The sequence below is a fragment of the Pangasianodon hypophthalmus genome, chromosome 15 (genome assembly GCF_027358585.1).
Source record: "Pangasianodon hypophthalmus isolate fPanHyp1 chromosome 15, fPanHyp1.pri, whole genome shotgun sequence".
NCBI lineage: Eukaryota > Metazoa > Chordata > Actinopteri > Siluriformes > Pangasiidae > Pangasianodon > Pangasianodon hypophthalmus.
The window spans coordinates 10,597,637-10,624,982 of NC_069724.1; the positions used below are offsets into that span (position 1 = coordinate 10,597,637).

At 39.6% G+C, this 27,346-nt stretch overlaps 2 protein-coding genes across 2 annotated transcripts in view; both read left to right on the forward strand.

Moving 5' to 3' along the window:
• The first annotated feature begins 635 nt into the window (after positions 1–635).
• oaz1b (ornithine decarboxylase antizyme 1b) lies at positions 636–6,275 on the forward strand. Its single transcript, XM_026941202.3, is given in 6 exon segments — positions 636–840; positions 3,956–4,007; positions 4,009–4,095; positions 4,573–4,745; positions 4,893–4,978; positions 5,445–6,275. Coding segments are annotated over 6 exon segments (657 nt in total). The 5' UTR covers positions 636–712; the 3' UTR covers positions 5,576–6,275.
• A 2,208-nt stretch (positions 6,276–8,483) lies between these two features.
• Positions 8,484–27,346, forward strand: part of LOC113543086 (E3 ubiquitin-protein ligase UHRF2) — a 42,166-nt gene continuing 23,303 nt past the window's right edge. The window contains exon 1 of the mRNA XM_026941098.3: positions 8,484–8,798. Coding sequence (XP_026796899.1) covers positions 8,646–8,798 — 153 coding nt within the window. The 5' untranslated portion in view covers positions 8,484–8,645. The remainder of the gene's footprint in view (positions 8,799–27,346) is intronic.

The window sequence follows — 27,346 nt, forward strand, 5'->3', positions numbered from 1 at the left end:
TACCTAAGTATAAACAAACAAACAAACAAACAAATGCATAAACCAATAAATAAATAAATAAATAAATAAATAAATGTTGACATATGGAAATGTAGAAATAAATTCAAGGCATTAATTTAATTATATCCTTTTTCATGACCTTTATTTATTTATTTATGTATACTTCAGTCATTTTGTCCTCCCTATAGGAAAGCTACACTGAGCAGAAAAGAAAGCAACAGATTCAGAGCTTTAGTGTCTTAACCACAGAGTTGTTTTCTGAATTGCTGTACTTCTACATGTTTAATTAAATTCGAGACCTGTACAAGGACTCTGAGCTAGTGTCTGTGTTTAGAGTGTGTACTTCAGAACAGCCGAGACTAAAAATATTTAACACTTTTTCTTCCCTGCAACTGATGATGTATGAACAATTTAGTCAGCTCTGCTTCCTCTGTTTTTATCTGCAGCTCTCAGTAATTTTCCACTGCCCCTGCGTCTATTTCGCAGGAAACAAGTGCCGCGTCCCAAACGCCTCTCTGCTCCCTACGTCCGCGTGCTACGAAGGGTATAGAAACAACGGCGTTCTATGGATGACTTCGCGCATGCGCATTAAATAGTAGGTCATTTTGGAACGCGGCCCTTGTTTTTAAAGAGCGACACCGAAGCAACGAGTGTTTTCTTCAGTCCCGGAGCTGAGAGACAGTCAGGCCGCCGTGAACCCCTCCGAGGCCGGATGGTCAAATCCAACCTCCAGCGGATACTCAACAGTCATTGTTTCGCCCGTGAAAAAGAAGGAAAACCTCAGTGTCAAAGCCAAATGGATGCTTTAAATTGTAATAATCTTTCTGACATGATTAGCAAGTAAGTAAAAAGAAGGAAGCGGTGGTGGGGGAAGGGTGACTAGTATCCTTTACTAATGCCGATGTTCTTTCACGGAGAAATTTATTCCTGTGGACATTTTTTCTTCTGGGCGGGTTGTAATTTAAGATACTTCTCAATATTTCTCAAGTTTTCTTAGTATTTTTCACGTTTTCAACTGTTAAGCCTCAAAAGTGCTAGCCAGGACGCTAAGGTAACGCAGCTTAGATAACCTTGTTGTCGTCATGGATTAGTGACATAACGTTAAATATAACGTTTTTATTTTCATTTAGTTAGTAGTTATGACACTAGATATCAACACCTTTTTTAATCACAGTAAAATGACGAAGTAGCTAGCCGGATTAGCAGCCTAGCATTAACGTCGCAGTATATTTAAAACGGTAGACTCGATGGTTGGCTAACTAGCTGGATTTTCTCCCTCTCCTTATCAACCACTTAACTAACTCACTCACCGTAATATAACTTCTTACACATGAGCAAGTCCTGATGGCGTGTTCGGTCAAATGTCTGTTTATTAGTTCAATTATTATTGTCCGAATGTTGCTAGTAAAGTAAACTAGCATGATTAGCTTAGCCGTTTAGGCCTCGTTTCTTGACAGTTGCGTCACAGGTTCCTCATGATGATGTGACGTCATATGACTGACGGCGCTGTTATTTGCGACGCGGTGTTTTTCCCCCAGTAGTTGTTGCTTCAAAAAAGGTTTTACTTCTAGTTAGTTACTTGCATTCCTAAACACACACACGAGTGAAATAATTTTTTTTTTTTTTTTAAATAAAAAATAAAGATCCACGAATTTTATAACCAGTATCTCTCAGGATATTTCCCTGCTAAGATGCACAGATAGTCTGAATCAGCATTGTATTATCGTTTTTAAATAAATTGTAATGTGTCTAAAAGGTGATTATTTTAAAGCTGTATGGTCATTTTTACAATTAAAATGAACAAAAATGTAAGGCCAACCTGATAACTGTGTACATCTGATCGCAAAAATACACCTCATGCCTGCCCTAAAGTATTCAAATAAACATTAGTGTGTATGTGTGTGTGTGTGTGTGTACATATATATATATATATATATATATATATATATATATATATATATATATATATATATATATATATATATATATATATATATATATATAAATAAATATAAATATAAAATGTCAGTATGGAGTGATGCAGTATAGAATGAGTAAGGGTGCTTTTGCATACGCAGTGTTCAGTCTATTTGGATAGTACCGTGGTGTTCTTCTCGGTGTGGTTCTTTAGTAAGGTGAGAACACAGCGATCACACTCGGGTCTGAGTGAGGAGATCTCTGTTTAACTGCAGTGAGGAAATAATTTCACTCTGAATCGACTTGACTGCAGGAAGTGAAATAAACAAGCCATGTGTTTTGGGTTGCAGGTTTTTTTTTTTTTTTTTTTTTTTTTTTTTTTTTTTTGGGACCAGGTGTGAGCTGCCAGGCCGAGCCACAGGTGCAAAAGCTGCAGAAAATAAACATTGGATGTGATGCACAAAATATTTTCTACTAGTTTAATAAATGATTATGTAGCTATATAAATGTGTTCTCTGGGGGTCACCTAATTTTTGAGATTCCTGTGCACTCACGGTAAAGGTTTGTTTAGCTTTTTTCATCACTGTATTTGTGTGTACATTTTCAGGCCTACACAATTGCCCAATTTTTTTTTTTTTTTTTTTTTTGGGCCTCAGTAGTGCGCAAAACAAACCACCAGTTTCACTCTGATTCGGACTCAGGGAAACTGACTTATAGGAGTGTTGGCTCTCTAAATGAAATAAAACTCCAGTCGTGTGACACATGGTCCAATGATGTGTTGCATTAGTGACTGTACTTTCAGGCACTTAATGCTGTATGTAAACAGTTTATTAATGGAATTTTTTTTTAATATATATATTTTTAGCACAAGTCAGTAACAGTATGCGAGCCATATTGATGGCCCTGTTTTCATGACTACAGAATACAATGTAATGCATCATAATTCTCCATAATGAAGTATCCAGACTCTCCATGGTGTTTCAAACCTAAAATCTGTTTCTGTAGTAACCAGACTGTAAGTAGGTTTGGTTTGCAGTGTTGCTGACCTGCTAATGTCATTATGGTAATACTACTACCACTAATTATCTTGCTGAGTGTATCACATCTCATACTTTACTTTTACCTGAAGAAGTTAAAACATTTTAATTATTAACCACAGAGACTGAAATTTGTTCCAGAAACACCTTGGATGAAGAAAGTTTGTAACTCTTATCCAGTGAGGTAATGTTAGGGAGTGGTCGCTAGATGGTTTATGCTTTTATAGCCTACAGTCTTTGGCCTTGAGCCTGTTATATAATCTGTTAGAGGTCGTAGACGTGATGTAGGAACTGTGCTTTAGTTTAACAGTTTGTAGATTATCAAGAACAAGCTGATTTAAGTTTTTCACCTGTTCAGTTCTGTGTGGCAAACTGGAGATAAGTGTCCAGCAAACATCTGTAAGAATGTAAATAGTAGCTTTCAAACGGAAATGGGGGGAAAATGGTCAGTTAGTCCAGTTTCTCACCATAGCAGCTGGTAGTCAATAAAATGTGATTCTCTTAGTTTGTTTATGCACTTGGTGTCTGGTGCAGTTAAATATGGAAGAATTATAATGACTCCATTAATCTTTTATGAACATTATAGCTCTATGCCTCTGGTCAGGCCCTCTCTAAGCTCATCTCCGCATGTTTATCCTGGTTTAATGATATTACTTCCTGTTTCCCTAAAGCTGTTCTCATTGGTCCTCATTTTAATTGTAAATGACTATTGGATCTTATGAATCCAAGATTTAGCTTTAGGGATAAAGCACTTGGCTGTGTTTCTGTCCAAGCCAAAAATATCACAGGCTCCAATGTGTTTAAAGAGTTGGCCCTTTTAGCAAAAAGAGCAGGTACAGCTATGCTTGCCAGCCTCAAGTTAATAACTTGCTTTATGACAGTTTTTTAATTGGCTGTTTAAGTTTGGTGAGCAAAGTCTGATAACAGTTCTCCACTTGTCTCCATCTCACATTCTGTATTTCATTCCATGTCTCTCTCTCTCTCTCTCTCTTTCTCTGTAGTCTGTCTCTGAGCTGTAGTAGTACTCCTGGTCCTGGGCCTCTGTGGTGTTCCTGATGCCCCTCTCCCACCCCTGAAGATCCCAGGTGGGCGAGGGAATGGCACACGGGATCACTCTCCCTCAGCTCGGCCACTCTACACGGTGAGAAAAAAACATGCGCGCACACAGACTGACGGAGTTACACACAGCTACCACGCCATATGGCAGAACATGCATCACACTTTTTTTTTTTTCTCATGCTAATTTTTGCTATTTACTGATGGTTTGATGTTCCCTTCATCTAGTTAATGTTCTAGAAAGAACATTAACTTTTTTTGAGAACCTCAGCTATTTTAGTTCTCAGACTAGTGAACTAATGCTGTTCTAACAAGACGCTTATACAGTAGTTAAGTAAGAGTTTTTGAGCTGTGTTGCTTTCAGTGTGTATGACTGCATAATCTACAGTGTGCAAAAATGATATACGCTGTTGCAAACCATCTTGTGTTTAAAGGCTTCTAGTTGGCTTATGAATGTACTGCCAGGACCCTTCTGTTGAACACCTTTGGGACACAAAGATGACTTGAGTGTCCTCTTTTGCAATGTTTCATTTTAACATGAAATGCTTCTTTCTCTCCCCAGGACAGGAAGTTAAGTGTGATCGAACGTCCTGCTGGAGGTGGTCGCCCGGCGACGCTGCACTTCCTCAGCCGGCCCACTGTCTCTCGCGTGATTAGCTGGGAGGCGGTTGTCCGCGGCGAAGCCCTTTACATCGAGATTCCTCGCGAGCCACTTCCAGAGGGCAGCAAGGAGAGGTCAGTGGTCACTTAGAGGTCAAAGGGGGGGGGAATGTTTCAGCTAAAAGTGACATCAGTTAGTTAATTAAATACTGGTGAAATTAACATTGAAATCTAAATTGCATTGTGTAAAGTGAGCAATAAATATTGTTTCTCCTCCCCTAGCTTTGCATCTCTGCTGGAGTTTGCTGAAGAACATTTAAAGGTCACCAGCGTGTTTGTTTGCTTTTACAAGAACAGAGACGATCGTGGTATGTTTCAGGTTATCACTGTTATCATTAGTATTTATGAAGTTGTGGTGTAATGGATCTTTTGTGTTGGTGATGGAAAGAGTGTGGGAGTATCAGGGCTCACCAAGTCATCTTATGAACATCTCTACAACTTGATCCTAAGATTTATAAATATGCATACAAATGCTACTTGGAAAATCCCACTGATTATTCAACTGCCAAACATTTCAAAATGTGATATTGCCATGACAACCTCCATCCATACATTAGTTAAAATAGCTATCTTAGCACACAGACAGGCTCTATGGCTAAAAGGTGCTGGACACCACATCATTCTCTAATCTCGCATGTGATTGGTTCAGATCCATCCATTGTATTTTGGTTGTCGTGCACTCTGGTCTTAAAGAAGTGAGCAAGTTTTTAATGATTGAAATGAAACTCTTAAGTGCACTTTTTAAACTTGTTTTTTTTTCCCCTGTGTGTGTAGCTAAGTTGGTGCGTACGTTTAGTTTCCTGGGCTTTGAGGTTGTGAGTCCGGGCCGTTCCCCTGTCCCTCCTCGACCTGACGTCTTCTTCATGGCCTACAACTTCGATAGAGACTCATCCGATGAAGATTAGACTCCTCCTTTCCAACCCTTATACAAATCACATCTTTTCTCATTTCGTTTCTGCTGTCCTTCACTTGTTCACATCTCTGCTTTTGTTATTGTAATGGAGCCGATTTATTCATGTAACGCAGGCTGACATTATTCCTTTCTCTCCTTCATTTATCATTCCTCCATCTTGAGCCTTTTTTTAGTTTTGGTCTATATTATAATCTTGTATAAGAGGAAATCATTAGTATGTTGTAATTCTCACAGCTATAAATTCTGTCTATTTGCTTTATTTTGAATGTACATCAAAAAGGTCATTCAGTTTACACTGTTTATAGGTACTGTTCAACGCTGAATTTTGATTGGCTTTAAGGTTTAAAGTGTGTTTAAAAATACTGGAAGTTAGCAGAGAAATAAAGTGTAATGATTTTGTAAGTTCTGATGCTCGGTGTGTCATAGCCGAGTGGAACTAGGAAGTGAGCTTTGTAGGGCATAAAGTTGTAAGTGCTGAAGCATCTACCAATCGATCGATGATCCTGTTGGGTGAATATTGGTACGACGCCAAAGTGGCTTTACTGCCTGCTCTTTGAGTGTGTTTTTGTGCATCATATAACTTGCATTATGATGGAATTGTCCACCCCTGTCATGGTTTGGCTCTGTTGATGTTCCCAGCTTTAGTGTTGTGCTTATGTGAGAAATAAAATAGATTTAAAAAAGAAATAAAAGCAGTGGATGTCTTATTGTATACAGTAGCATTTAACAGTCTGTATGCCATCCAAGACTTGTCTAGTGCAGGGTTTCCCAAATGAACAACTAGTGGTTCCTAAATGTAGAAATGTCAAGATCACATAAAAGTAAAATTAAACAATAAAGTTTAAAGTAAAAAAAAAAAAAAAAAAATTCTGAAGATGTTAATACATTGAACAAACTGAGCATTTCTTTAACCAACTGAATATTTAACAAATAATATTCTTTAAGTAGGTTTTGCCATTTATTGTACAAAAAAAAAAACCTGCTTCAAGTCTTGAGATGCTTAAGGCAAATTTCTGTTGAAGGGATTCACATTACAGTTCTTTAACCCCTGGTCTACTCTGGTAGACTAATTTTGTCTCTACGGTAGGTTATATCTAACAATTGGGATCAATAAAGTACATGTCTGTCTCTATCTTTCTGTCTATGGCAGGGTAGCTAAATGTAAAGCATATGTAAACTATTAAAACATAACCTGTGTTAATGACCATCTATTGGGCTAATTTTCTAAATTGGGTATCAAAACAATAATGCAACATTGTACTATATCATTAAAAGGAGTGGCTCTAAAATTGATGGACTTAATTCTGATATCCTGGAATAGTATTCATCTGTTGCAACAAAGAAATGACATCTCTGACAAGCTGCCAAGTATCCCACGCAGCATTAAGATCATGATATCAGAACTGTAGGTTATTTTTGTCATGTTTAACCTACCTGGATATTATACAATCTTGGGTGTAGCACACTAATACAGGTAATCACCCATCATCTGTTATAATCATTATTGCTTTTATTGAAGCTCTGTGCTTGGATTAGGCCTTGTGTTTGGACGAAGGTAAGAAGGTAAATCCCCTATATGTGGCATTGAGCACTTTTTCTGGAGTGCAGAATGAGCCCTCTCAGATGCAGAGCACCCAATGGTCTTAGCTTTTTCACACCTTCACATCTAATCAAATGAAGATTTTCCACAAGAGGGCGTTCTTACCATTCTTTCTCGTCCCATCAATGTAATTCTTCCACAGCTTCCACAGAAAATCTTCTGAGGGTGATCATGCTCTTGTCCTCTCCCTTGTCCTCCATCTTCCCTCTTTCACTTGGTTTATTTTTCTATAATACTAAATAATTTTTTTTATTATTATAAGTCTCAACACCAGCCGAAGCTATACAATGCTCACGTTACAGTCATACTGTGTTTATATCACATTATGTTATTAAATAAGTTTAACATGAATTGTTCACTATGATTTGCTTCATTTTATGAACAAATACCCACAGCAGTTTTACCAGATGTATAATACAACAACTGTCCAGGTATGAGGTGAGGATAAGACATATTTGTGTAGAATAATTTTAATGATCCTCACTTCTTCTGTGCTGAAATTTAATTTTGGCAGAAGAACATGCAAGCAAGTACACCAAGATGCAGATTAAAAAACATTTATCTCGTGTCATCACTCGACAGCCAGATTTCTTATCTGTAGACAATGGGGAATAAATGTTATCTTGAACTTACTACTACATTATACCACAATATTTAATTAACAAATATGGGTTTCCATAGGTATGTCTCTGTCAAAACAAAACTCCAATAAATGGGCATACAAACTGCACATTTTTGAGAATCTAATTTCTTATATTTTTTTCAAAACTTTTTTTAAATCACAACACACTTGTAGTGTATAATCATATAAAAATTTAGGAACAAAATGTTCTGTATCTAATTTTATTCTATATTTCTAATTATTTAACTAGTTTTTGTTTATTTATTCTTTAGACTGGAACCATATTTGCTACCTCCACACAAACATTATATATATATATATATATATATATATATATATATATATATATATATATATTTATATATATTTATATATATTTATATATATAAATATATTAGATATATATATATATTCAGCATCACATTAAAAAATGAATGGCGACACATTTTTCGAGTGCAGGTTTTAAAAATGAATAATTTGGGATTTGTAGACTAGGAATTTATTTCACCTTAAAACGAATTAAAAACCTAAATGGGTTAGCTACAGGCTAATTTACAAATTACCTCAGAGATGCGCGTGGCGTCTTTAAAAAGGCGCGAAATTGTAACGTCGCGTGCGTGTTTTTTCCCCCCGCTGGCGCCACGTGACTGCTTTGAGTGAGTAACGCCTCCTAAAGCTGAGAGAGAGAGAGAGAGAGAGAGAGAGAGAGTGTATGGAGACGTGAACACTTTCTCTCAGAGCCCCCCTTATTCCCCTCCCTGCGAGCCCCCGAAACCGGATTAAACCGATTTATTTTTTTCCATTAAACGTGACCGTTATTCGGGGCTAAACCGAGCCGCGATGTGGATTCAGGTCCGCACTATAGACGGGACGGAGACCCGCACGGTGGAGGATCTGTCCCGGCTCACCAAGATCGAGTCCCTGCGTCTCAAAATACAGGAGATCTTCAATGTGGACCCTGAGAGACAGCGCTTATTCTACAGGGGCAAACAGGTCCGAAATGTCTGTTTTAATGGTTTCAGACTCGTGTTTATCTCTCGCTGTTTGTTTGTCTTATTATCTTGGGATACAGCTACGCTGCTAGCTAGCCAGGTTGCTAAGTTAGATGGCTAGCTGGCTGGCTAACGCTTTTGGAGCTTCCTGTTTGGCTGGGAATGTTAGCCTGCAGTTTGTTGCGCAAGAAACGCTACCATAAACCCCTCGAAATCAAGCGAAATTCATTTGGATTTATCAGTTTGCAAAATATCAGGACTGGACAAACTGAATTAACGCCTGCAGTGTTATATAAGTCTGACTGAACCCGGATAAACACTAGGTGTCAAGTCAACACTAGGTTGTTTATCTAGTAACTTGCGTATTTAGATAATTTATTCATATGCTTGCGTATTTGGATAATGTGTTCTTTTAGCTTGTTCTTCATTTTAGATATCTTATCACTGCTAATAAATATACCGTTCACTCTATATATTCCGCTGTAAACCCCTTCAACGTCCCAATCTGCATACTAACCTACTAAATAGTGTCCAAACAGTGATAATATACTGTATTTACAGCGATAGTATTATGGTTTGGGACGTAGCCATGGTTACCTGAAGACACGCGACAGTTCATAGCGTAAAGTAAGCTCATGTTTCATACTAATTATCCTCAGTGTTTAGTACTGCGTAGTGTTCTTTTACTGTGCTCATGTGTCGATTTGGGACGGAGCCTCTGTCTCATTTCCGTTTATTAACTTTTTTTATTATTAGCACATCGCGACATCCGAGCAGCTGTTGGTGTTGTTTGTTTGTTTGTGTTTTTCTCGCTACACGTGCGCTGCCCCTAAGCGAAGCTGCTGGAAAGCGCTGTGTGTGTGTGTGTGTGTGTGTGCGCGCGCCCAAGTGTGTTTTGTTTTGACGTCGTGCTCGCGGATGGAACGTCACAACGTGAAAGAAAAAAAGGACGTGAGAGATGAATAAAGATGCAGAGAGAGAGAGAGAGAGAGAGAGAGAGAGAGAGAGAAAACAAAAGCGAGGTATTCTTATTTCCGGTTTCCTGCCAGCTGCACGTGCTGATGAATGAAAGGCGGAAGTTTTGAAGAAAAAAAAAAGGAGCCAAAAATATACACAATAAACGGAAGCAGCCATATGAAATGACTTCATTTTTCTGTATACTTTTATATTAGTGTGTAATTATGCCGTAATAACTGCATAGTGCTGCCGTGTTTGCACTGTTATTAAACTATGTTTTTATTTACAGCTGGCCACTACCTCACACAACACTGTTACAATATTTTGAACATAAATAATATGAAACTTGTGAGAACTTTTGAATTTTAATTTCTCCCGTTGTTTAAGTGTTATCAGTTGCTTAATCTTTAATTATTGTAATTCATTTTGGAGTGTTTTTGATTGTAAATTCCACATCCTTTGTGCTGTCTGTATTTCGATCCAAAGACGTATACACAAAGACATTCTCTCCCTGATTGTTTGGCAACGTTTGAGTGTGTTTGTGTTGGACTGACAGGCTCAGTGATGAATTCTGACAAATTGTCAATAAATAAGCTGTGCTCCTTCTTTAGTTACATTTAAAGTACCTGTGAAACCAGTTTGTCATTTCTTCACCAGCCTCTCTTTTTTCTCTCTCATGAAGTTAATCTCATGATTGTTTCTGTCAGTGCTGACACTGCCTTCCATAAATATTACATAAATGTCTCCTAACAGAAAACTTCCTCGTATCAATGATTACACACATTTTTAATCTGTTTATACCACTCCTGGTGAATAAGCTTTTACTAGGCTTAGCATTTTCCATTTTAAAATATTGGGATAAACAATTAAATCATTTATAAGCATTAGCAAGAAAGGACAGGTAAATTAGCATTTCCACGATTTCTGGTTTAAGGAGAGTAGTGGAGCGTGTAATAATTTTACCAGTTGTGCAGTCGGGTACTGTGGCAACTCAGCTGGATAGTGGATTGTTTGTCTAAAAACAACATATTTAATCCCCTTCTAATTATCATCACAATCAAGGTCAAAATGTTCATTGTTTTTCAGTCAAAAACTGAAAGAGCTATTTTGACCATCCCAATATAGTAAACTCATATAGGCACCATATTTTTTTTTGTTTAGTGTAAACTTTGTTATAGATTTTTATTTTTCTGACTTCTACATTATCGAGTGAGTACAAAAACATTTTGGATTTCCAAACATTAGATTTCCAGCACAAATTTCCAGCACTATCTGTGCAGCATTGGATTATGGGTAGTGTTATCCTTTGTTATTCTTTTTATAGTGTTATACTTTGTATAAGTGTGTTGTGTAACACTCTTCCCCCATTGACAGCATTCGTCAGATTTGCACAAGCACTTGCACCCAAAATTTCATCTAGATCTTTGTAGAAGGGACAGGAATCCGTAATTTCAGCGGACTTTGTTGCATTTTGTCCCGGGTGCTCATGTACTTCTGGCATAATTTCTTTACTTTTACACAATGTTGCAGTGCCATTCTGTTGTACCCTCTATATTTCATTTTTTTGCAAAAACAAAAGAAAATCTTTGATATTCTTATGTGCTGAGGATAGTTGCCGTTTAATGCAATCCTCTATCCAAATATCAGTAAGCGCAGTGGTCTCCTCCTGAGACCACACAACCCCACCACCACATATTGCGAAAACGCAAAGCGGAGTGGTGTGTCTTCACGTTCACATTGCACAAATCAATCAAACCACAAATGAACCGTCCTCAGACCACCTCCTGAGGTGGTCTGAGTATGGTTCATTTGTGGGCCTTTTAGGGGGATCCGAGATCATTTGGAGTGTTGACATATACACGTTATATTGGCGAACTAGGTGTGAAAGTCTCCAGAAGAACTGTGGCTGGTTCTGCAAGATGCTCGGTAAAACTTACTAGCGAATTTCCTTATGAAACTGCACAGATTATACCTGAGACTACTGATTTTTTTTTTTTTAAAGCAAAGAATCATCACACGAAATATTGACTCATTACTGTTATTGCTCTTTATAGTATTTTTTAAAATGTAGAAACATTTAATTTCATTATTTTTGAAGGCATTTTTGCTCTACAGTATTTTTTTGCATGTGCCTAAGACTTTTGACATACAGTACTGTATGTATGCATATATATATATATATATAGCGACAGTTATGTGGGTGGAAACTCCTTGTTGATAAGAGAGGTCAGAGGAAAATGGCCAGAATTGCTTCGAGCTGCCAGGAAGGTTATAGTAACTACTACAATCATTCTTTACAACTGTGGTGAGCAGAAAAGCATCTCAGCATGCACAAAACATTGAACCTTGAGGTGGATGGGCTGCAATACCAGAAGACCACATTGGGTTCCGCTCCTGTCAGCTGTCAGCCAAGAATAGGAATCTGAGGCTATCATGGGCACAGGCTCAACCAAAGCCTGTTGATTAGGAAAAAAAAAATCACCTTTTTCCAGCACAGCCTTGAACCTTCCTAGAGTTGGCTGACTGGCCAAATTGGGCAAGCAGGAAAGAAGGGCCTTGGTCAGGGAGGTGAGAGAGAACCCAACAGTCACTCTAAAAGAGCTCCAGAAGTCCTGTGCAGAGATGGGAGAGCCTGTTGGACAGACCACCACCTCTGCAGCATTCCATAAATGTGATGAGACAAAAATTGAGCTCTTTGGGCAGAACAACAAGCACTATGTCTGGCGAAAAACAGTCACTGCACATCACCTCGCAAATACCATCACTACGGTGAAACATGGTGGTGGCAGCATCATGCTATCGGGGTGCCTTTCAGTGGCAGGGACAGGGAGATTGGAAAATAGTGAGGGACAGATGAATGCAGCCAAATACAGGAGCATCCTTGAAGAAAAGCTCCTCCAGAGTGCACGCAAACTCAGACTGATGTGACAGTTAACCTTTCAACATGACAGTGACCCTAAGCATACAGTCAAAACAACACTGGAGTGGCTGTGGGGCAAGTGTCTGAATGTTCTTGAGTGGTCCAGCCAAAGCCCAGACTTAAAGCCCATCTGTGGAGAGATCTGAAGATGGCAGTTCACAGATGCTTGCCATCCAATCTGACAGAACTTGATCTGCTGTGAAGAATGGGATAAACTGCCCAAATATAGGTGTGCAAAGCTTGTGGAGACGTATCCAAGAAGACTTGTAGCTGTAATTCCTGCCAAAGGGCTTAAACAAGTATTGAATAAAGAGTCTGAATACTTGTGAATATAAGATTTCAGTTTTTGATTTTTAATTAATTTTCAAAAATCTCTAAAAACATGTTTTCACTTCATTATGGGTGAGTATGTGTAGATTGATGGGTAAAAATGGCAATTATATCCATTCAGAATCAAATGCACAGCACAATAAAGTGTGCAGCAAGTAAAAGGATCTGAATACTTTCTGAATCCACTGTGTGTGCATATATAGGCACGAAGCCGCAGGTAATCACAGCCATGCCTATATTCAGTACAACAGCATGATTGCGAGTGTGAAATTGCTATTATACTACAAAGGTTTTGTTTATTTTTGCTCTATCATTGAAAATAGTTCCCAAAGAAGCCACAGCTAGATAGTGTGTTGTGTGTTGCCATGCAACACACAGACTGACTGACAGCCCATAGTAATGGTTTCGATGTAAGAAACTATTGCAAAAATCGGAATTTTATGTAGCGAAAACAGACAAGCAGACTGATACAAACAGTGACATGTACCAGTGTTTTTATACTTAATATCAGCATTCTTAGAACACCACTTGTCCAATCAAATTAGTGGACTGGAACTAACTGTTGTATAAATATATATTTATTTCAGATTAATTAAATTAAAATATTCTCCACTAACTGTCACAGAAAGTGAGGGAGCCTGCGCAAACATCCCTGTGTGAGACAAGAGCACATGAGATTGGGGGAGGGGAGCACGGCTCCCAGAAGTGACGGTTAATATCAGAGAGTTCAAAACACCTGCGCAGATCATTCCAGATTCCCATGTCAGTTGGCTCATCTCTTGTTTTACTGGGAGAAAAAGGCCACTTGTGTGGTGTATTTTTGAGTGAAAACTCATACAAGTGTACTCTGATGTTTTTGCAGAGCTACTACACAAAGTGCAAAATGGTTGGTGGGTCTGGTAATTTAATATAGTCTGCAGTAAATGTAGGTATCATGGCAACATAATATCGTGTAGAGACGATAATATTGTTAAATCACACAAGCCTTGCTGTTACTATAGAAAAGATAACACATTAGAATTACTGCATTAGTATAAACCTGCACTATTGTCAGGACTACTGTTATAGAAAATTAATCTACACCTTCTGACCAATCAGAATAAAGCACTTGTATAAATAACAGTAAGGTATAGGAGCTTTAACACTGTATTCAGCACTGTTGTGTTCTACCTGATCATTAGTTTAAAATGTTATTTCATAATAATATTATATTGTACCTGAACACCGACACCAACAGTGATTTTTGTCTCCAATTACATTCGTGTCATCTGTCCATTAGTGCAACAACATACACTAGGCTTACATCACAATGATATCATATGTTGGCATCACATCAGAGCATTTTTAATAAGTATAGGTAAATGAGCACTGTATCTGACAGATACATGATAGCAATATTGGTATAGATGCATCCCTGATTCAGCTTTGTTAAGGGAATAAACACTGACTGTAACAAGAGAATTTGAAGTCATCATCCATACCTTCCCAGTTTGAGTACAAAGCAGTTGATATGACCAAAGTGCACATCCTTAAAATGCTGTTGAGTGCTGGGCATATTATTCTTCTCGCCAGCTCTTTTTCTGACTCAATGCTGCCTGTAAACCAAAAATCTAGACTCTGTAAGACTCTCTGCTGCTGGTCGTCACACTGTGCTTTCTGGTCTCTAGCATACATTTTCTTCTGCTTTGCCTTTCTGCATTGCTCAAAGATTTCTGCTCACCACTGAAGCAAGTACTCTTTGTAGCTGGGGGACTTTGCCAGACGCTGAGAGAGCATTTCACTCTGTCCCTAAAGGAACTGACTCACCCCATCTAATAAGACTTCCACAAAGAATCCTTAAACTGGATTTTTTTTTTTTAAAATGTCAATTCTCAAATAAAAATGGTAATTGTATAAAACGTATGTAAATATCCACAATTTACAATTACTATACTCTGGGATGCTAATATAATCCCAGTGTTTAAAGAGAACCATGTTAACTTTTGAGTATATAATGTTCACCTAATGCAGCAGTGGTAATTTTGACAAAAACAAAGATTAAAAAAAGACCATGGTCAAAATGAAACAATAATTAAATAAGTCACTTCTGTGTTCTAATGTTTTGTAGTTGGAAAATGTGCCGTTGTACATTATCAACTACAGTGTAAAAAAACTCACTCCCCTTTAGTAACTGCTTTACTATGTTGTATTCACCCTGGATGGAATACCAGTCTATTGCAGGGCCTCATATACACACGTTCACACCTAGGGCCAATTTAGCATTGCCAGTCTGCCTACCTGCATGTTTTTGGAGAGTGGGAGGAAGCTGCAGAACCTGGAGGAAACCCATACAGACACAGGGAGAATATGCCTCAGACTAACCTGAGCTCAGGATTGAACCCAGGACCCTGGAACTGTGAGGTGGTAATGTTACCCACTGTACCACTGTGCCACACCATAGGAAAAATTTTTTTTATAATGTCAGTCTAGTCAGGCTAATATACTACTAACTAGCTGGAACTGGCAAAACTGATGACCAAAGTCACTGAAATTAATTTAATATTACTAAATACACTATATGGCCAAATGTTTGTGAATACCTGACCATCATACCCATATTCAGCATGACAATGTCCCTGTGCACAAAGTGACTTCCATTACAACATGGTTTTCCAAGGTTGGAGTTGTAGAACTTGAGTGGCCTGTATGGAGCCCTGGCCTTTCCTCCGAAGGAGCTGCTGCATGTTAAAGAGAAAGTCATAACTGTATGATAATTTAAACCTTGTTTTAGCGGTTTTTGCTCTATTGCTATGTCTGTGGTCATAAATCAATTCTGTAATGGTGTAGCTGGAACATACAAGGGGTGTGGCATTAAAAGTGAGACTGTCAAACCAATTTTCTTCCAAAAATGTGAGAGGGTTACCACCTCCTGAAACCTCGCTCCTAGGGATGAAACTGTGCTTTCCTGATTTTGATTTCAGCCTTATAAGTGCTTTTAGTAAAGGTGCTTAAAATTTATGTCCTGTTGTGGACAGAGAGAAGGTGGGTTGAACCGGCAAGTAACACGTGTTGATTCTCGTGTGATTACTGCCAGTTTACTTATATGTGCTTGCTTTGTCCTTCCAGTAACATGGTGGGTGAGAGAGAGACAGAGCTGCCGGAGTTGGCTTACTGCACACACACACACACACACACTCACACACACACACACACACACACACACACACACACACACACACATACAGAGTGTGATCCAGTTTGAAGTGAACTTGAACTTGAATGAAGTGGAAGCTCTGAACTATTGAGATGGTTTGATCTTGTGTTGACCAAATGAAAACTGTGCTGAAAAACTGAAAAGCATGGCCAAGAAAATAAAGGGAGCCTCAAGCTCTGAGGAAAATTTGCATGCCTCCTTCCTGGGTCCTTCTTCACACAGACACACACACACACACACACACTGGGTTTTACTGTGGTGCCGAAACCTGGGAGGAGGTACCAGACACCACCATGGAAACCTCCCCGCTCGGCAAGATAATTAAATCCCTTGTCAGCCTCCACCAAAACCAACATGAGGCCTTCCTTGACCAGCACCAGGGACAACAGCAGTGGTGGCCATCAGACAGGTGCTCCAGATGCTGCTGCAACCCACAACTCCTCCAGCTGCAGCCCCACCATCTATGGCTTCACCAGCTGGCCTTGCCATAATGCTAGTGAACACGTCCTCCATGGATAATAAGGAGGCCTTTGTGGAGCTTTGTAAGTGCGCGGCAGTTGCATGGGTATGGCCAAAGAACGAATGGACCCTACTCCTCCTCCCCTCGCAGTCAGGGGAAGCTCAGCACGCTGCCCAGCAGCTGCTGCCATGCATGCAGCTGGAATACCAGAACATGAGAAGGGCACTACTGCAAAGGGTCAGCCGGGCACCAGAGGAACACTGATGATGCTTCCAGTCCCTGACACTTTTTGATGTCTCCTGCTGTCTTTCCACAGGCAGACCCATCTGCGCCCACCCTGACCAGGGCAAAGCCTGGGCAGGTTTGCTGATGGAGCGGGGAATCCAGGCATTTCCTGAATCAGTGTTCCCTAATGGAAGTGGAATAACTGATCCAGATCCCTGATGCACATCAGGCCTCCCCTGATTGAGCAGGCTCCACCCTTTGTGGGGATATCCCTCAGGGATTTTCCGTTGGAGCAGTCGCAAGACGAAACTCCGAGGCAATTGATTGTCAAAAAATCCAGGCAAATGTTGCACTATCCCACCAGTACTTTTCAGTTATCAAGGATAGGTTATATTTTGTGATGCAAGATACTCAAACTAAGGAAGACACGACCCATTTGTTCATACTGAAGAGCCTCACAGAAATGCTTCTCCATGTTACCCATCATAATCCCGTGGCTGGGCATTTAGGGCAGGATAAGACACTAAACAGTCTCATGGCTGTTTCTATCGGCTGGGTATTCGCAGGTGGTGTGCGGCATGTCAGGGGAATGTCAGCTGGTGAATCCACTGGCCACCCCAAAAGCGCCATTGCGCCCCATCCACTAATCAAGGTCCCCTTTGAAAGAATTGGTATGGACCTCATCGGGCCATTACAACAGACTGCACAAGGGCATCACTTTGTTTTAGGTCTAGTGGACTATGCAAAGCGATACCCCAAAGCAGTGCCTCTTCAACATCTCAGCAAGCAGAGTTTCAGAGGCACTCTTCTGAGTTATCTCCTGAGTCGGGATCCTGAATGAGACCCTGACTGACCAAGGCACATCTTTCATGTCATACATTCTTTGCGAATTGTACAAATTATTGGGGAATTAATCAATTCGCACCAGTTTTTACTGTCCACAAACAGATTGGGCTGGTCAAATGGTTTAATCAAATCCTAAAAAATATGATTCAGAAGTTTGTTCGTGATGACGCTTGGAATTGGGCTAGGTGGCTCAACTATTGTCATTTGCAGTATAAGAGGTCCCACAAGCCTCCATGGGGTTATCTCCATTTGAATTACTGTCCAGGTGCAAGCCCTGCATGGTTTTAGACATCATTATCGAAAATTGGGAGGAGGGGCCTTCAAACAGCAAAAACAAAATTTAGTACATTCTGGAAATGAGGGCAAAACTTAACACCTAGATTCAACTAACACAGGTGAATTTGCATTTGCAGGCCCAAAAAGCTCTAAATTACTCACAAAGTGGCAAGGCTAAGAGGTCGCATGGCTAAGAGGTCAGGCAAAAGGACGGAGGCAATGCACTTCAAATATACCACCTCAGTCTCCTGAAACCATGGAGAGAGGCGGTTCCTGTGACTTTGCTGATGATGGTTCCTGAGAGGAAGGAGCTAGTGCTAAATCTAGAAGGTGTGGCCCAGTTCATCCAAGTCCCCTGTGGAGACCACCTCTATGTGTCCTAGAGAGCACAGGTTGCCAGGTTGCAAGGGGAATTTTCCGACATGGTTTTGTCTCCCACCGACCTCATAGAGCACCAAATCAAAACTTGTGCAGGAGCTGCCCCTCCCGGCTACCCAAACACAAAAAAGTGTGGTTCGGGATGAATTCAGTGCTATGCTCGACATGGGAGTAATTGAGGAGTCCCATAGGGATTGGATCAGCCCAGTGGTCTTGGTGCCCATTTTTTGATTGGCCATTTTTTGTGTGGACTTTGGAAGGGTCAACGCAGTGTCTAAATTTGATGCATACCCAATGCCATGCATTGATTAACTGCTCGATTGGGCACACCTTGCTTTTATTTGACACTGGATTTAACCATGGGGTATTGCTAGCTTCCCTTGACTCCAATATCTTGATGGATTTTTCCACTCCATTTGGGTTACACTATTTTGTCACCCTTCTGTTTGGGCTGTTTGGAGCCCCAGCGACATTTCAGTGTCTCATGGACAGAATACAACACCCGGACAGCACATATGCCGCTGCATATTTAGATGATATCATTTATAGTAATGATTGGCAGCGGCATGTGCAACACCTAAGAGCTGTTTTGAGATTCTTGATATGAACTGGACTCACAGCAAACCCAAAGAAGTGTGCAGTAGGACAGGTGGAAGTATGGTATCTGGGCTTCCACTTGGACCATGGGTAGGTGCATCCCCAAATCGACAAGACAGCTGCAATTGCAGCCCGTCTGAGACCCCAAGCAAAAAATGGAGAGTCAGTTCATGAGGCTGGATGGCTATTAGGTTTATTAGGTTTGTGCCTAATTTTTTGGAGGTCACAAGCCTGTTAACTGATCTCACTAAAAAGGGAGGTGTGGACGGTCCAGTGGACAGAACCATGCAAGCGGGCTTTCTGCCAGGTAAAAAGCATTTTTGTGTGGGGGCCTCCTGACTTGCTCCTGACTTTTCTCTCCCGTTTGTTCTGCAGCCTGATGCATCGGACAGAGGGCTGGGGGCTGTTTTGTTCCAGGTGGTGTAGGAGGAGGAGCACCCAGTGCTTTACATCAGCCGGAAGCTCTCGGTAAAGGAGTAAGTACAGCATGATAGAGAACCTCTGATACCTCATACTGGGGCGCCCCTTTACACCCTGTTCCGATTATGCTTCGCTCCAATGGCTCTACCTTCAGAGCATGAAGGAAGCCAATGCGTGGATCACTCCTTGATATTCGGCAGTTCACCCATTCAAGTTCAAAATGGTCCACAGACTGGGGGTGCAGATGGCTATGGCAGATTTCCTCACATGCCAAAGCCTGGGGGTTGGGGGGTGGGCGGAGTCGGCTTCAGGCCAGACGGCTCCCCAGCCTGAGTCGGGCGGGGGTGTGGTCCAGCGTTGTTGGCTCACAACACACACACGCATGGAATGTGATCCAGTTTGAAGTGAGCTTGAACGAAGTGGAAGCCATGAACTTTTGTATTTTTATGAACTGTATTTTTGTTTACTCCTGTGTTGAGTAAATGAAAAAGGTACTGAAAAGCACGGCTGAGAAAATAAAGGGAGCCTGAAGCTCTGAGAAAAATTCGTCTGCTTCCTTCCTGCACCCTCCTGCACACAGACACACGCAAACCGGGTTCTACAGACACTTTTACCCAAATATTAACTAACAACAGACTGAATTATTTCATTCCCAAAAAATGTGAACAAACAAACAAACAAGTTTTAGCTACTAAAAGCCACTTCATGCTAAAAACTTTTATTCATCATTTTTAAATTGAGCGTTTCTATTTAAAGTAGTATATAAATTTATACCAATTGAGAGATGCATTGTAAAAACGCACACCCATTCATCCTATTGTATTTTTTTTTTATATGCGTTTAATAGGGGTGTAATACGTTGCCACTATCTTTATCCGTATCTGTATCTTTTTCTTTCTTTCTTCACCTGGAGGAAGGTGTCAGGTGGCGGAGCCGAAGACAGTTGCAGGTTCAGAGTTTTATTAAAACAGGCAAACAAATCCAAAACATAAGGCAAGAACAAGGTCAGGTCATATGGCAAGATAAAGACTTGGTATCGACAGGTAAGAAACACTGAGCATATACTTCACATTGTGGTCGTGGAATGAGTGTCCTTCTATACTGTTGGCGTGATTGTGTAAGTGAGTCCAGGTGTGTGTAATCAGTAGGTCAGTGAATGTGATAGCATTCGTGATGGCTGTTGGATGTTGTAGTCTTTGGGGGCCATGTTTGTAGGCCGCTCTGTGTGAAGCAACGCAGATTCCAATGTTGACATGACAGAAAGTAAACCCCTCCCAACTTGCAAGACTTTTTGTTGTGTCCTGTGGGATCCCAGTCCCGATGCACACTAGTCTCAAACACATGCCCTGTGAACCTTTCTGGCAAGCTTTCTAAAAAAAAAAAAATAGTGCACCTCCTATTCATATCTGTATTTGTAGCCATTTAGAGCATATTATATGCTCATTCCAAACAATGTCTTCATTTTTTTTTGTTAGATTCATACTGCTTACACTTTATGAAATACAACCAAATTTGATAAAAAGCAACCAAATTCTATTAAAATAACCAATTTATTTACAAAATAGTCAGCACTATGTATGCTGTTAGGAGATCATTAACTTTCTTACTCAAATTTGCCCGTTACAGGAGGTCAGGATTGTGTTGCACTTTTACTTTCGCAGTGCTTTACATTTAGACCCACTGAATCAATGAAAGAGCCAATAAATCCATACCTATGTGAGTTTTTATTCTGATAAATACAGCAGTACAATACAATATAAAAATAGAATTATAACAATACATTTGCAATACAGTCAAAAATGCAGTACACAGAATCGCACATAAATACTGCCAATGGTGAAAAATATACAAAAAATAAAAAAATTAAAAAGAAGTCTGAATGCTGGAAGGGAATATACAGTTAAATCTGAGCAGTGAGTGTTTTGTATAATTATACTGAGATTGTTATTGTTATATGCAGTAAAGTGAACACATCAGAGAGGAGGGACACATGGGTTCTCTTAAAGGAGGATTATGGTTTGGGGAAAGAAGCTATGTCAGGGAAACCTTAAAAAAATTGGGCGTGTGGATGGGTGTGAGAGGTTGGCCATAATTTGAAAACCTAAAGTTACAGCTTTACAATGCGCTGACACTGGAGACTCCTTCCATACACGTAAAATAAACGTTTCCTTACAGAAAACTACTTCAGATCAACGATTATACATTTTTCTTTGTTAAAGAAGCATCAGTCAAAATTAATAAAGATTAGGTCTCTAGCGGTTAAGTAGGTGGAGTTCAACAAGATTTGATTTTTTTTTTTTTTCTTGAGCCCGTCCACGTTTCTGCCCATGTACACAAAGCTCCGGCCACAGGATCTGCAGTGCCCTATAGAGTTCAATTAGAGTTAGCATTCTAACTGGCATTAGCATTAACAAGGACTGTCATGACATCACTTTCAAGAGATGAGGTAGGCTGTTTATTTATTAAGGGCTTTACTATCCTTTGTTATTTAGATATATATGATAAAAGTACCTAATATTTGTTGCACCGCATTAGGGAAGATACTTTATGCTCAGGTAGCTCAAGTTGATATTGCATTTCACATTTCTCTTGTACACAGTGGCTTATCATCTAATGCTGCTATGCAAGTACTCTTCTTATCATAGTGGTGGATGTCAGAGTCCCGTGTGCAGGCTCGATGATGGTGTTAGCATTTTAGCTTGACCTGTGTTTTTGCCCACTTGGCCATTCACCTTCTTGAAAGCCAAGTTATAACACTATAAACATGCAAAATTTGGCTCATTCTGATTTATGAGAACTGTCAATAGTGTCATTGCTGTCCTGTTTTTCTTTGTAAGGAGGTCTCAGGCTTTTAAGCTCCAGAGGTAACGTCGTTAACGTTGTTTAGCTTCATGGGAGTTAGCTGGGATTACATACATTTCTATAAAAGTGGTTCATCCAAAGCAGAGCCTTACCTTTTGCTCTAAGTGATGAAAACATGCCAGCTTGATTCATTACGTGAAGCAGCCATTCAAATAATTAAAATCTTTATACAGATTGTATTTACATACAGAACTTGTACAAGAACATCATCACTAATTCCATGTACAGCTTCATGCCCTTCACTAGTAATAGATTACTTCATATTGGAAAAGCACTGTCAGTGTTTATTCAAGTTTCACTGCATTTAATGACATTAATTTTTTTCGAAGCACAGCATGGTTATTTTTGCTCACTGTAAAATTTTTTTTATCATGTTCTAGGACTGTTGCACATTTAATATGTATTTTAAGCATCTTTTATACAAGTTCCTGTGAATAAGCTGTTACTATAGAAAGGATGATAATTTAGAACAACTGCAATACTGTAAACCTGTGATCTGTCTGAGCTGCTGTTATATACAAAATTATACACCCTTTATTCTTTTTATTCTTATTCATTATTCTCACCTGGATGCTGCAGATTTGTACCAGCTATAATCATAAACACTTTCCTTTGCTCATCCCAAGACTCTTGTTCACACTCTTCTCATACTGAACGTCCTTTCAGTACATGGTCTGTGTTTACTTTTCTACACCAGTACACTGTAATGCTTTATAATTCCACTGGTATCACAAAGAAGAGGATGGGTTCTCTTTTGAGTCTGGTTCCGCTCCAGGTTTCTTTCTCATGTTGTCTCAGGGAGTTTTTCACTCTTGCCTCATAATTGCTCCTTAGGGACCAAAATCTACATAGTCTACATATAAATTGAATTGAGCATGCAACATTTGTGGGAAGATTTTTTTTAATCATTTTTCCTTTAATTTTCACCACCAGCTTGTGTTTTAAATGGTCGAGTAATACTGTGATAGCATGATATTTTTCACTGGGTTATAATATGGAAGAAATTTATAAAAACTGTAACACGCCTACTGAACAGTAAGATCTGACCCGTGCTGTGCTGAAAGCTCTTTGAATGCTCATTCTCTCTAGCTAGCTTATCTGCATAGTGTGCAGGAGAAAATGAGATCCGATCGCAATGTGTACGGGAGCGAGTCTAAACCCCAGCGAGACCCAATTGCTCATTGAACAGACAGCGATATTCAGCTACATATCACATGTTACTGCAGGCTGTAAAGCAGAAAACAACGGAAAGAAAGAAGGATTTAATTGTTTTGTGTCGCTCGGTGTTTAATGATCAATCAGTTACGTTTTATTACCCGGTCGCACTTTGGTACACTGTTGTGTCGATGTTGTATCGTTATTAGAACATGACCCAATTCTTCCTCTTCCTCCTCTTTTCTCTTTTTTTTATTTTTGTTCTTTCGCTTGCTCGCGCTCTGCCTGGCTGGCGGTGGGGGAGGGGAGCTGCTCCTCAAATTTCCCAGAATTCTCTTTTCCTTGAAGCTGAAATGGCGGTTGGGCGCATACACGCACACAAATACACACACACACACACACACACACACACACACACGCTTTGGCCTCTTTTTGTGAACTTGCAAGTCAACCCGTCAAACTAACGCTACTGTGTGCACACACACACACACGCACTTTTAAGACAAGACACACTAATGTGTGCAAAAGCACTGAAATATGTAGTTGGGAAGAATTTAAATATGCTCACGCACACACGCACGAACACACACACTCACACTGGCTTAAGACATTTGAGTGCAAAACACGCAGACACTCAAACACATACTTTGCTAACACACACACACACACACACACACACAAACTGATCCAGGAGAGCGTGATTGTGAGCCAGCGAGCGTTTTTTTTTCTTAACACATCATGATGGCGCGTCTCGCTCTTAAAGAACCCGCCATTTTACCACTCGCGCAAAACCACGGTGTGAAAATGGAGGGATGAAATGGAGGAGGAAGATAGAGAGGGAACTGAAGGGAAAGAAACGATGTGATAAAACCGAAGAAGAGAAAATGGACAGAGAGAAAATAGAGGGATGAAAAAAGAGAAAATTTTTGTTGCCGGTTAAAGACATAAATTAATGTTCACTAACGATCAAATAGAGGATTCATGAATAAATAACTGCCCTAATGAAAGGGGTAACATCACTAATGTGGTACGGGTGTGTGTTTGTCAGTCATTAGTCACAGACTGTGCTTGCTGCTTACACACACACATACACACGCACACAAATAAACATAGATGCCTTTCCTCGTGTGGTTGTTTATTACAGTAATTAAAAAAAAAACCTTACAATATGCTTTTTTCCTCAGGTATGTCAACTAAAACCTGTTTAAAACTGTTGAAACTTATCAAATCACAGTGGTGTAAATCATGGTTTTCTTAATGCTGACAGTAGTTCACAATATCAGAGTCTGTGGAAAAGGCGTCTAACACAATACCATTATCTGTATCTGTTTAGTGCTGCAAATATCAATATCTGGATTTGGGTGTAAGCCCTAAGTGGGCGTGGCCTAAAACAGAAGGTTTTTCTTTCTTTCTTTCTTTCTTTTCTCCCCAATGGACGAACAATGGAAAAAACCCTGAGGTAGAAATGGCAGCAGTGTCAGCATGGTGTGTGAATTCTGGCTCAGACAGTTCTTCAGCCTCAGCTACATCATTGCGGTTCATGTTCGGTCTCATCTAGAGATGTGTGTGGAAGATTTTTTTTAACCCGCTCACATTGTTGTTGTTTTTGTTCGCTTCACATTATTTTCTAACAAATTTAGTTGGTTTTATTTTCCAAAATATAAATAAACTAGTAGCCTAATTTAAAGCACCATGATCCTGACCAGGCAGTTACTAAGGATGAATGAATGAACACTGTAAGCGTGACATACTTTAATGTGTACATGTTAATGACTGTGTTCTTTGTCCTGCAAACATCATATCTGACTGCTCGCTTGCGTCCACATGAAAGTAAAAAAAAAAAAAAAGGACCTAAATTTGAACATAAAGAAGATGACTTAAGGCATGAAGACCAACAGTTTAATCCTCCTTCTACTTATTATATATTGTTTCTCTTTCATTTTATTCCTACATTTTATCATCTCATTTTCTTTTCATTCTTTTTTTATTCCTGTTTCATCTCCCTCTGTCACTCGTTTTCTCTCTCTCTGTTTTGTCTCACTCCATTTTCTCGATGTGGTTTTGGGAGAGCGTTAAGATGGCGGGTTGGTGAGAGTCTCTGCATGTCGGATGTGAAATGAACTAGCGGAGTGATTCACTGCGTCTTCTCTGTGCTCATTTTTATTTCTCTCTTCCGTGAGCACGAGCAGTTTGGATCAGGAATTCATATGATTGTATTAGTGTTGATTTCTTGACAGATTCACTTGATACCTTGATACCTCTTATATAAACAATTAAGAGGTGAGGCATGGGGGTGGTATAGGTGGGGGGATAGGGGGTGGAACAGGGGTGGCACTGATCCTGACAATTGGGGCGATAAAATAACATGGTGTAGTGCGCACTCAGCATTAATGGAATGTTATAGTGACGGCTACGGAGATAAAACCTCACACACAGCACACAATGTAACACAACTAAGTTTATAAATGAATAAACAAACAAACAAACATGATCATGTGACCAGCCGCAGATACAGCAGTGTGATGATTTCAGTGTGTTGTCTGTGTGCTCGTTTCATATTTCTACTTAATGGGAAAAAACTGGACAAAAAGAGAAGGAGAGAGGGAGGGAGACAGACAGGTGTCTCTCTGTTGCTTTTTTTTTCTGTGTATCTGTTTTCTTTTTTGTGCTTATGGAGTAGCTTCTTTCTCTGTCCATTCCATTTACACACACACACATATACACACACACACATAATAACAGGGAAAATGGCGACATCTCCTTCGTGCTCGTCCCAGAGAGAGAACAGGAAAAATCACACACTTCTCCATGCTCACTGTTTCGCAATAGGAACGCACACACACACACACACACACACACACACACACACACACACACGAATACAAACACACAAAGATTATCAACGGAAAATGTGATGGTAGAGTGTGATAGTTGCCGTTATGTACACTGGAAGTCATTTTCCCACTACCAACCCATTACTGTAGTACCACCCTATACTAATATAGTGTGTGTGTGTGTGTGTGTGTGTGTGTGCAGTCCTTTTGCTACAGTCAACATGGCGGAGTGTGTGCTGCTTTTCCCGCTCTCTCAACCAGAGTGAAGCAGCCGCCATTTTGCTCTCATTGTGTGTGTTTGCGCGTGTGCTTGGGCTAAAGGTGCGGTGGGAGGGATTTTGTGTGTTTGTCTGTGTGTTTGTCTGTGTGTGTGTGTGTGTGTGTGTGTGTTTCCATAGCAACCCCTTGCCCTTTTTGTCACTATTCGAATATGTATTTGTTTATTTATATTAGTAGTAGCTGTTTACCTTCATTCTGATTTTGCGGATTTAGTAGCATGTACATATGGTTTACAATACACACACACACAGTGGCATATATGATAATGTGAGCTTGCTGAATGAGTAAACTCCTTTATTTTTAAAATGTTCTTTCTTTCTTTCTTTCTGTTTTTCTTTTTTTCTTTATTTCTTTCTTCCTTCTTTCCTTCATTCTTTTTTGCGATTTCATTATTTTCTTCTTCCATCCATCTGTACCTTTCCCCATTTTGTTTTCTAGCTTTATCCACTCATACTTTCCGTAGACTTACTTCAGTCCTTCTTTTCTACCTCATTTTCCTTCTTTCTTCTTTTCCTTTTTGTTCTTTTTCTCTTTTTCTTTCTTTTTTGCCATCTTTCCTTCCTCCTTCTTTTCCAGGTTTCTTACTTATCTTTTCTCTTCCTCATTACCTTTTTCTTTCTCTATACTTACTACTCTTTTTTCTTTTTTACTGCCTCTTTTTTATTTCCCCCTTTTTCTTTCTTTCTTTCTTTCTTTCTTTCTTTTGTTTCACCTTCTTTATACTATTGCTTTCATCTCTTCCTTCATGATTTTTGCCTTCTTTCTTCTTTTACCTTTTCATTTTCTTTTCCTATTCTTTGTTTTTCCTGCTCTTCCT